This window comes from Plecotus auritus (assembly GCF_963455305.1).
Source record: "Plecotus auritus genome assembly, chromosome: 5".
In the NCBI taxonomy this organism is placed as follows: Eukaryota; Metazoa; Chordata; class Mammalia; order Chiroptera; family Vespertilionidae; genus Plecotus; species Plecotus auritus.
The window spans coordinates 12,035,308-12,047,450 of record NC_137776.1 but is presented as its reverse complement, the minus strand read 5'-3'; the positions used below and the strand labels follow the sequence as shown (position 1 = coordinate 12,047,450).

The 12,143-nt window shown below is 38.1% G+C and overlaps 1 protein-coding gene across 37 annotated transcripts in view; it reads right to left on the bottom strand.

Annotated features, from left to right (window-relative positions):
- The window catches only part of ABI2 (abl interactor 2), a 68,173-nt gene that overhangs the window by 33,360 nt on the left and 22,670 nt on the right, over positions 1 to 12,143 (bottom strand). For 20 of the 37 annotated variants that reach the window (XM_080669764.1, XM_080669745.1, XM_080669754.1 and 17 more), the window contains exons 2-3: positions 9,393 to 9,560; positions 3,658 to 3,834 (exon numbers count right to left, since the gene is read on the bottom strand). In XM_080669764.1, the coding sequence (XP_080525890.1) occupies positions 3,658 to 3,834; positions 9,393 to 9,560 (345 nt within the window). Of the gene's footprint in view, positions 1 to 2,135; positions 2,154 to 3,657; positions 3,835 to 9,392; positions 9,561 to 12,143 lie in introns of all 37 variants that reach the window. The other 17 variants (XM_080669760.1, XM_080669765.1, XM_080669766.1 and 14 more) reach the window with 1 other exon arrangement.

Below are 12,143 nucleotides of genomic sequence, written 5' to 3'. Positions count from 1 at the left end.
TATGAGGCATAAAAAGTTAAAAATTCAAATTTTAAGCATGGAAGTCTCTTTTGAGTCAATTCCCATGTCTGATCCCAAAGTACAAACTTTGTTTAGAGTCTGTCCCAAAGGCATCAAATCTGACAGCAATGAGAGCAAAACAGATGAAGAGCTGAGGAGAAATCAAAACAGTAGACAACCCTCCAAACATCAGGAGACTTCCCTGGCACCTGATAAAATCCACAGGTCACCAAGAAGCTCAGTTAGAAAACTATGGGACTAGTTAGTTATTTGTAGTCCCTTATAACTTTAACCTTTTTTCCTTTAATTCTATTTTCTACCTTAATATGTTCTATTATTTCATTAATCACCCTTCCAAAACCACTAATCTTTTTTTCCTCCATAAAAAGAGAAATGATTTGCTATATGCTGAATTTATTTTTCACTCTACTTTGTTTTGGTAATTGTTAATGTGCCATAAGTTTATACAGAAGACAGACATATTCAAAGAGGAATAGGAAGAAAGAAAAGACAGCATTGGTGCACTCTAGCTCCTAGAGTAAACTCAGGGGACTCTTCTCACCCTGTCAACTCCACTCAGGTATAGGAGAAACACCTACACTGTCCTGGAGAGAGGAGCTATCTGGTGCAAAATGTTAAGGAATCTTATCCAACTGTGATGTTTCCATATTAGATCTTTCTTTCAAGGAGTCTCTCATTTCCCACTCATTTTGCCCTATCTTCCACATGAAGATCCTGAATCCGGAAAGGTAAAGAAGAAATCATAGTAGGTTTGGAGGAGATGAGCATGGGATAGTAGCTTAGGCAAGCTGGTCTAAACTTTAAAGGAAAAGAATTGCTCCATATTGTCCATTTCTGTGTTTTTCCTTCAGTTGATCTCTGTATTTCATTTATTTTGGAGATTAACATATCAATAGCCAAAATTTGAACACAGACTTTAGAGAGAAAGAGCCAAGGTAGCCACACACTATTTTGGGTCTGGTTCTACCTGTTTCATGCGAAGGAAATCTGCTCACAATCCCACAAGCCTCATTCACCAAGACTGAGCATGGAGCCAGAGCCCATCAACAGCACAAGAAGTGCATTTGCCTCGGCTCCTCTAGTCACATCTCCCCACCACAGTCCATTGAAATTTCTTGGCCACATGGTTAGTAGCTAGTTAATAATTCAGATCTCAGTGATCTTGTCTTCTTGCTATCACTTTCTACATACAGACATGGCAAACAACTAGGTATTAGAAAGAATATGTATTTGAAAAGAAATTATAAAATTCACCTAAGGAAAAAAATGCAAGCTCAATTTGGTGAAATAATTTTAGTAACATACTATTTGATAGGGTTCTTGAATAAACTAGAGTGTCTTTTACCATTAAGCCTCCAAAATATTAAAATATTACTAAAACAAATAACCAAAGAAAATATTTCTCTAATTCTTAACTTGTATTTTGTTAAACAGTGTCATGCACTTTTGATGTTTTGCATATAATTAATCCTCAGCTTGAAAACTCAAAGTGATTTTATATGAAGCATATCTTTTACATAGCAATTTGAAGAAAAAGACTAATTTTGTTTTTTGCAAAATACACGATACTGCAACTTAAAAAAAAAACACCCTGTAACACTGAATATTTTCTACTTTTCAATTTCTTTACATTAAGAGTCAAGAGATAATGATATAACGGCCACAAGGTATATAATACAGCACACCATTTATAGAATAAAAAGGCTATTACACAGGGGGAGGGTTAAACAAAGCACATTAGTTGGCTCTCCAACTCTTATCAAAATTTCTACATTTACATAATCCAGCTACTTTTATTCCATAGTAACATTTTATGATAGGATAACTTACATTTCAGTTTCACAGAATGTATTAACCATTTATTGAATTAATATTTACTAAGCACCTAATGAAGAGTCAGGCACTAGTCTAGGCACACAAGATAGGGCAATGAACATACAAAAATAACTGCCCTCATGGAACATGAAGACACCACAAAGTTGCATGACAAAAATAAAAAATAAAACAGGAATTATTTGGTTTTAAAAGGCCAACTGCCAAATATCTCTTCACTCCCCATATGTAATGTTCTACATAAGAACAAAGAATGGAAATCCAGCCCTGGAATCTCTTACCTTAAATCTAAGCAACCACTTAATGCATAAATGGAGCAAATAAAAGAGGTAAGGAAAAAAAGCATTGAAAGGTTAGTTGGAACTTCAGGATGTAAAGAGAAAGGGGAAAACAAAGAAAAAACAAGTTAAGCATTCAGCATTAAAAAATAATGTTTCAGTAGATCATAGAAAGAGTGGTTAAAGCAGAATGTGTCATGAACAAGAGTTTTTTGATGAAATTATATGACACTGTTTTATTCAAAACCTTAACTTCATTAAAAATTTCTTCAAATTAGTGACCCTAAAAACTAAAAGTCCAAACAATTGAAAGGGACTGCACAGTCCTAAAACAGTAACATTTTACTTGAGAATTAAATGAGCACTGAAGTGGAGAATCACCGTTTTATTATATAAGTGAGCAAGCACAAATCATTTTATATTCCAAGTGCCTTTTTGTCATTAGATTCTGGCAGTACCCTAAAATTTTCTATTAGCAGTTGCTAGTCTTGAATAAATCTCAAAAGGTTTTCCCAGGCTGAAATAAATTTCAGTTATTAATTATCCAATTACACATCCTATATTAACATGTTCTAATTAATATAGTAATCCAAATATATGTAGCTGTTAATTATAAAATTAAATATCAAATAGTGATTATCAAAATTCTGAGGAAGAAAAATATTTTTTTAAATTTACATTGTACATTTTCATGCACATATTAGCCATACTAGCATAGAGTATTTTTTAATTTAAATTTGCTTATAGTCATAAATCAACAGCATAAACTATACAGTTTCACATAAGTATATGTATTTATTCGAGTCACATTTCATAAGTTACTGTCTTTAAAATCATTGATGAGATGCAAACTTTAAATAACTTAATGCTTAGTTAAAACTCTGAATACTTTAAGTACAAATACCAATTTAAATAAAAATTATATACCTCTCAAGTTTTGATCATGGTACTTTATATACATAGCAGACACTCAAATGAATTTTAGAAGATAGCCAAAAAAATACAAAGACCATATATGCAAAAGCAGTGGAAATATTAATTCACATATTACTTTTATCTAAATTATTCTCACCCAGAATGTTAAGATAAAATTATTGTAGAAAAATCAAAGTGCATTTTTGTTGACTTATGTTCTTTCTGAAAACGAATGCCCAAAGTTTGCTGATAAATTTTTAAGGGAAAAATTTTAAGATACTTAATAACATAATGAATGATTTTAATCAGTCATATTAAATCATTAAAAGGTTAGAAAGATTACACCACATTTATTTATCATATACATTCGGTATTATCATTAACTCATTAAGCAAATGCAATTCATTCAAAGATAATTATTTAAAACTTGCGAACACAGCACTAAAAAGAAGCAAGGAAGTTAAAAGAGTTTATAGCAGTAAGGACTCTTCAGAAACACAACTGGGCTAAGACTTGGTTCCCTAGAAAAGGAAAGATAAAACCTTAATTTTCTGGAGTTAGTTCCATCATGGGCTATTGTTTTAAAAAGCTTGACAAAAATTATACTTACCTTTACTCCATGTCCAATATCATCTAGAATTGTATAATCAATAGGTTTTCTAATATAACGAACTGGTCTTTCAAGATTGGCTGGAGCGATAATCTTGTGTGTCCTTGAAGTGTTTTTATTGGTAGTCAAAATACCAATTTCTCTTCTTGCAACTTTTTCTTTATGAATATCAACAGTCTGCAAAATATTAAGTACAACCAAAAAAAAATGTATAGCTCTAATATCCAGAGAAATCAAATATAAATGTTTAGAAATTTAACATCGTTATTCATATTTTTAATCACAACTGTTAAATTTGCTCCTCTTTGCACCAATACTGACTTTCTCCAGTTTTAGGCTAAAGCAAGGTTTGACAGACCATGATTAACAGACCAAATACCACCCACCATCTGCTTTCTACAATCCAAAAGCTAAGAATGGTGTTTACATTTTTAATGGTTGAAAAAATAATGTTGTGACGTATGAAAATTATGTGAAATTCAAATTTCAGTTTCCATAAATAAAATTTTATTGGAATCCAGCCATTCTACTTGCTTAAGTACTTTCACACTACAATGGCATAGGTGACCATTTCTAACAGAGACCTTATGGCTTGCAAAGTGTGTAAAATGTTAGCTGGGCCTTTACAGAAAAAGTTTGCCAACCCCTTTCCCTCCCTCTCACTCTCTCTCTCTCTCTCTCTCTCAAAATAAATAAATAAATAAAATATTAATAAATAAAATAAAAATATTTTAAATGTCTGTTTCTTCATTAGCAAGTTAACATTTCAACTAAGCCTTTAATTATTCAAATTACAAACATGGTTTAAATTATTCACCTTTCCTAAAACAAATTGGTTACCAACAAACTGAACTGGGTAATTTCAGTTATTCATTTTTTATAAAATGATGTAAACTACACATATGATATTAATTAGGAACTGTATAAGTCCTACTTTCCTACTTTAGTGGGATTTCCTTAATTTGGGAATTTTTAAACGAGAGAGAATTTTTTAAAGAAAATATTATCTTACATGGTGAGTTTCTTAGGGTTTAGATTTTCCACTCTCTGTTAGTAGCTAACTCTTCAGGTTACCTCCATTCTTCTATTATTTTATACCATTATTTTCTATCTCCTTTACTTGCTTTCTGCTAACTACTTGAACACCGGGCCCAATAATTTTTAGCTCTTGGATTGGAGAAACACTACCTTTTCATTTACATTGCCTTTTGATCTCTCGTGATTTTTTAAGTCACAAGGAACTAAAGCAGACAGTACCAGCTGTTTTTAGTAGTTGAGAGAAGAGATGGGAATGGCTTAAAAGAATTTTAGTTTATAAGAATTTTAGTTTGAATAATGTTCTATAAACCTTTCTTATAAACTTACCAGAAATGTACACGGTAAACAGCATTCATTCTTATACATAATGCTACACTGACTTAAAAGCAGCTATATGTACTTGTACAAGTATTCAATAAAATTACATGTTTGTTCTGATAACTATATTTTCGTGAAAATATTTAATGTTAATTTAAATCCTAATCTCAGTTTGAAGATTAAAATTTTAGTTAGCTTTTTAAAAATATGCTTCTAAAGATCTGAGATAACAGCAAGAACGAGATGGAATTTCTTAAAAATTTATCATCCTTAAAATACCTAAGGTAAACCGCATCAAGAACCTATCCTAATACAAACACACCTCAGAAATATTACAGGTCCAGTTCCAGACCACCACAGAAAGCGAGTATCGCAATAAAATGAGTCACATGAATGTTTTGGTTTCCCAGTGCATATGAAAGTTATGTTTACACTATACTGCAGTCTGCTACATGTGCACAGCATCATGTCTACAAACAATTATATATCTTAGTTAAAAAATACTTTATTGTTGAAAAAAATACTAATCACCACCTAAGCCTGTTGGGAAAATGGCACACATAGACTTCCTTGATGCGGGATTTAATAAAAAAAAAAAGCAATAAAGTGCAATAAAACAAGGTATGCCTGTACTTCCTTATGGATATAGAGAGTGTGGTATGCATTAGTACACTATTTAATACTATATTGTCCACTTAGTAAAAAATAAGGTGTATAATACTAAATATTCATAATTCTGTCTTGCATTTTAAAATGTTTGACATTTAGAGAATGGGTTATTACTTTGTTGTTGTTTTTAAAGTATTTCTTCCTGATACATAGTTAATAGAGTCAATGGAATTCTAATCCTTAGGTTCAAATTCAGAGTGACTTGGGGCACAGACTGAGACAAATAGCAGAACCAACAAAATAAAAAGAGAAAAAAGCAACTACAAATCAGTATCATTTTGGGGAATCTCAGAAGAATAAAGAATTCAAGATGGAAGATGGCTCAGGAATAATCTAATCAGTCCTATCATTTTACATGTAAGAAAAGTAAAGTTCAAAGAAACCAAATGTCACACAAGTCAGCCAAAGAACCAAGGTGAAACCTAGATCCCCTACCTTCCCCCTCCCAATCCTACTCAGTGTTCATTTCCACTAAAATGGAGAAAAGAGCTAGAGCACTAGGAGACTGAAAAATGATAAGGTTCTTACCCAGGAGACAGAAAAAAGATATTGATGAGGAAAGAAATCAAATAGCTCAGATATATGATATCGGCTGGTCCTGAACCAATCTACCAGACAACCCTTATATAACTCTTGACACCTACTACCATTCCAAACATCGTGTGATCTTTCTCTCTGACCTGACTGCAGCTCCACTTCCTTGCCTCTTCAATCTGCTTTCCAAATTCTCCAAATCTAGTATTTTTGCCCAAATTGCAAAAAAAAAAAATCTGGTCTCAAGATATCTTAAGAACATCTGGTTCCCTCTAAAAACATAATATTTTTAATAAAGCATAATAATAATAAATTTTAAATACCAAACATTTGCGGGGGGGGGGGGGGGATAGTACTTTAGAGTAAGGGCTTGCAAACTACAGCCTGCATGCCAAATCTGGCCCGAGCCTGCTTTTATATGGCCCACAAGCTAAGAATGGCTTTTACATTTTAAATAGTTGTTTAAAAACATACATATACAAAGAACAATATGAGACTGAGACCATATGTGGCCCAAAAAGCCTAAAATATCTGGCTCTTTATAGAAAGTTTACCAATCCTTGAATATTTACTGAGAATTTGCTTTGTAAACAGAAAACATTTTCTCTTAAACTACAGAATAATCTTTTAGTCTAAAGAGCATCAAATAGTTTTGATGTTCAATTAACTTTTAAAAGAAAGAACTCTAGCCCTGGCCAGGTAGTTCAGTTGGTTAGAGCATTGACCCCATACACCAAGGTTGTGGGTTCGATTCCCCATTAGGGCACATACAAGAAATCAACCAATGAATGCCTAAATAAGTGGAACAGCTGAACAACAAATTGATAAGTCTGTCTGTCTCTCTCCCCCTCCCTTCCTTCTTCTCTCTCTAAAATCAGTCAATCAATCAATCAATGATAAACCAAAGAACTCTACCTGTACATTAAACATAATTGAAAAAAAATTTTAATCCTTAAGAAAAATGCTTAAAAATATATAATTTTTTAAAAATTTACTCTTATTTCACAGATATAGCCTCCATCTGACCACTTTTCCTACTCAAACCTTCATCCAACATATTTTGTATAAATTTAACAGCTGCTATACAACTGCAGATCCCACACTCCTGCAGGTATTAGGTATTGCCCTCCACACACTCAAGTCCAAATGAGGACAGTTCAACATATGCTTGACAGCTCTGACTGAGGCCCCTGTTACTTGTGACCCTCTCATCTCTATCCATTCATCTCACCTATGTTTTACTTATTCCATTAGAATAACTTTAAAAGATAGTATTAATTAGACCACATAAATTAAATATAAATTTATGTGATTCTCAAAAAAGAAAATGTTCTCATTGAATGACTTCATATACATAATTAAAACCTAGAGTAGACTTATTCACCTTCCTCTTTAAGGCTGCTCCTCTTCTCTACCAAAGAACTATAGAATTCTAATCAGAAAATAGATTATTATACTTCACCCTCATTTGCTTAATGTCACCATCTACCTACACAATCTCTCCTACTCCTACAAACTATAAAAAGTTGTCCCTCTTTTTTAGAAACTCTAATATATTAATCTATCTTCTGCATTTGCACTTTCTTCTTACTTTCTTTTTTGGGTCCTTTGTTAAGACTGCAAACATGCCGAAACTTTAAGTCTCTCAAGTATAACTTAGAAATTCTATATCAGATTATTAATCAACATCCCTTCTTCTATAGAAAATCACTTAATCATATACTTAACTAGAGGCCCGCTGCATGAAGAGATTCGTGCAATAGGCCTTCCTTCCCTTGGCTTCCAGCACCCGTTTTCCTCCGGCACCCGGGACCCAGGCCTTCGCTCTGGCCAGTCTGCCACCTTAGTCTTCGCTGCGGCACTCTGGTCCTGTAGATCCCTTCACCCCCCCGCCCTCCCTCTCATAGCAGGCATCCTGGCCCACCTGGCCATTCCGCGCCTGGAGCAGCTGGGCGGCCGCCATCTTTGGCCTTCTAATTTGCATACTCACTCTAATTGGCTGTGGGCAGAGCGGAGGTACGGTCAATTTACATGTTTGTCTATTATTAGGTAAGATAATTTAAAATGCCACTGACTGCCCAGCCAGTGTGGCTCTGGTTGAGCATTGACCCATGAACCAAGAGGTCACCAGTTTGATTCCCAGTCAGGGCACATGCCCGGATTGCAGGCTCGATCCCCAGTGGGTGTGTGCTAGAGGCAACCAATCGACGTTTCTCTCTCATTGATGTTTCTATCTCTTCATCCTTCACCCTTCCTCTCTCTCTAAAATCAATAAAAACATTTCTTTTAAATGCCATTGACTATTTCCACTAGGTCTTTTCAGAATAAATGTTATCTCTCATTCATTAAAAGCCACCAAAATTATTGTTGTTGCTGGATTTTTTTTTGTTTGATTTTAGTTTAAGAGACACAGAAATACAACACACAATAAATTATTTAAAGTCTACAGAAGTTTATATAGGATGTAAAGAAAACACGTATAGTGGAAAATTCAGATTTAAGTTTAAATAATATTAAATAAGATATCCCTCTAATTTTTTTAAAGTTCTATATAAAGGTAATTTTATAAGGTCACTTACTCTTTCTGTTAAGGTATGGTACCATCCTGGTAAACAAAAATCCTACAAGCAGCTATCACATTTATATTTTTCAAAGATAAAATGTGTGATTTGGTAAAAGATAGAAGAAATAGACAAATTTTCACTTGAAGGCTGATAATTTTACATGACAACTGAGTTTTAATGGACCATTAAAATTTACTTCCCTAACGAAATCACAGAGTAGAATCACTCCACAAAAAGATAGTGTGGCTCAGCTGGTTGGAAAGTTGTCCCTTACACTGAAAGGTTGTGGGTTCGGGGTACACACCCAAACTGCAGGTTCAATCCACAGTAGGGGAACCTCGTGTGGGAGGCAACCGATCAATGTTTCACTCTCACATCGATGTTTCTATTTCTCTCTCCCTCTCCCTCTCTCTCTAAAATCAATAAAAGCATGTCCTCAGGTGAAATTTTTTTTAAAAATAGAATAAAAAAATACTGATTTTGAATACTGAGTTTGTATTTTCCAAATCATACATGTGAGTTAACTCACATAATAAAGATTGCCAACATCACAGATTGCCTGTGTTTATTAAGTGTTCCTCATAACAACATAGAAAAATAGCATGGTCTCACTTGGGAAATATGATTGATTGACGACTCCATCCTCCGCAGCTGGGATGCCTGGATATCCAGCATCTGCAGGACATTGTTGGCCAAGGTATTGATCAGATAGGCGACACTTGCTAAGGACTGGGTGGTGTAGGCTTTGGTTTCTTCTAGGGCTCGCTGCTTATCTGCCGACTAGGAGAGAAAAGCAATCATTAATCAAAGATAACCTAGTCTATCAATCTAATCCACAATGACACTCATCAAAACAATTCTGTTGCTGAACCTACACATGTTAGCTAATAATGTTCTGAAAACTAGTTACCATAGGATGCAAACCCTCTTAGTAGTTTACTGTACCCTGGCTCCAGTTCCCGGTAGCGTGGCACCTTTAAACAGTCAGCTGCTACGTCAGCTGCCTAGACAAGCCGAGTGCGGGCTCCCGGCAACAAGTGAGGCAACAAACGTGATGTCCACCTCCACACCTGAAGTGTCAGGAAAGCCAGAGGGGAAGAGATTACCTCAGAAATAAGACAAGTGATCACAGCCTAATCTGTTTGAGATCCAGAAAATAGTTATTTGCTGAGACTGTGCTGACTATTTTGGGAAAACCTATCGCTAAAGCCAAAGTGGAGTTTCTAGAAAATAATGAGACTAGAAAAGAGAGAGCATCTGGGTTCTTACTCTAACTCTGCTATCGTGTCTGGCTGTCAATAGTCACTTATAATCCCAAGGACTCAGTTACTACACATTACAATGAAAATACCAGATTAGAGGTGCCGGCTATCAAATACCAGGATTCTTACTGGGACACTAGAGGCCCGATGCGCGCAGCCCCGTCCGGCCCTCTCAGCCCCTCTCAGCCCCTCACAGCCCCGTCCGGCCCTCAGAGCCCCTCTCAGCCCCTCTCAGCCCCGTCCGGCCCTCAGAGCCCCTCTCAGCCCCTCTCAGCCCCTCACAGCCCCGTCCGGCCCTCTCAGCCCCTCGCAGCCCTGTACCGCCCTCTCAGCCCCTCTCAGCCCCGTCCGGCCCTCAGAGCCCCTCTCAGCCCCTCTCAGCCCCTCTCAGCCCCTCTCAGCCCCTCTCAGCCCCGTCCCGCCCTCTCAGCCCCTCTCAGCCCCGTCCGGCCCTCAGAGCCCCTCTCAGCCCCTGGCAGCCCCTCTCAGCCCCTCGCAGCCCCTCTCAGCCCCTTGCAGCCCCTCTCAGCCCCTTGCAGCCCCTCTCAGCCCCTTGCAGCCCCGTCCGGCCCTCTCAGCCCCTCGCAGCCCCTCTCAGCCCCTTGCAGCCCCGTCCGGCCCTCAGAGCCCTTCTCAGCCCCTCGCAGCCCCTCGCAGCCCCTCGCAGCCCCTCGCAGCCCTGTCCCGCCCTCGCAGCCCCTCTCAGCCCCGTCCGGCCCTCTCAGCCCCTCGCAGCCCCTCGCAGCCCTGTCCCGCCCTCGCAGCCCCTCTCAGCCCCGTCCGGCCCTCTCAGCCCCTCGCAGCCCCTCTCAGCCCCGTCCGGCCCTCAGAGCCCCTCTCAGCCCCTCTCAGCCCCGCCCGGCCCTCTCAGCCCCTCGCAGCCCCGGCTTCATCCGGAAGGTTGCCTGGAAGGATGTCCAAAAGGTCGTTTGGCTCTTCAGTCTAATTAGCATATTAGCTCTTTATTCTATAGGATCACCTGAAAGTAGGTCATTTTAGACTGAACTGTGACAAATCACAAGTTTTATAATAGTACCGGCTTTAGATTAGGAAAAAATGAGTATATTTGGTAAATCTGATAAGAAACTTGCTTTTAAAGGCAGACAAGCTCACCTTTACTCATGTGCCTTTTTTTAACTCCTCACCCGAGGATGTCTTTTCCACTGATTTTTAGAGAGTGGAAGGGAGAGGTAGGAGGGAGAGAGGGGGGAGGGGGAGAGGGGGGGGAGGGGAAGGGGGAGGGGGAGGGAGAGGGGGGGAGAAAGGGGGAGGGGAAGAGGGAGGGGGAGAGGGGGGAGGGAGAGGGAGAGACATTGATGTGAGAGAGACACATTGATTGGTTGCCTCCCACACGGGCCCCTGGGCCCGGGATCAACTGTGGTACCTGCGAGGCCAGCTGCTGCTCTAACCACTGACCAAAACTGGCTAGGGCCTCGTTTACCTCTTAGCAACGTTCCAGATGGCCCTGCCAGGTAGTTCAACTGGGTGGAGCGTGGTCCTATATACCAAAGGTTACAGGTTCATTCCCTGGTCAGGTGCATTGATATTTCTCTCTCACGTTGATGTTTCTCCTCTCTCTCTCTCTCTCTCTCTCTCTCTCTCTCTCTCTCTCTCTCTCTCTCTCTCTCTCTCTCTCTCATCAATAAAAACATACCCTTGGGTGAGAATTAAAGAAAGTATTCCAGATGCCTCCCCCTCCCTGAAAAAAAACCCCGGCAGAATGTAAGCATAAAAACTCTTGCAGTCTGCCTGGCCGGCGTGGCTCAGTGGTTGAGCACTGACCTATGAACCGGGAGCCAGGGTTGCGGCTTCCATCCCCAGTGTGGGGCGTGCAGGACTGATCAATGACTCTCTGTCATCACTGATGTCTCTCTCCCTCTAAATTCCTCTCTGAAATCAATAAAAATGTATTTTTAAAATACATAGATATATATGTATTTTTAAAAACTCTTGCAATCTTTCTAGTGCTATCCTACTACCTGACAAATAAGATTAATTTTTTTAAAATAACTGCATTTTAAAATATGTTATAAAACATGGCAGATTAATCACATTTATGCTTAGGTTAATGCCCGCCCCCCCCCAACACACACACACACAC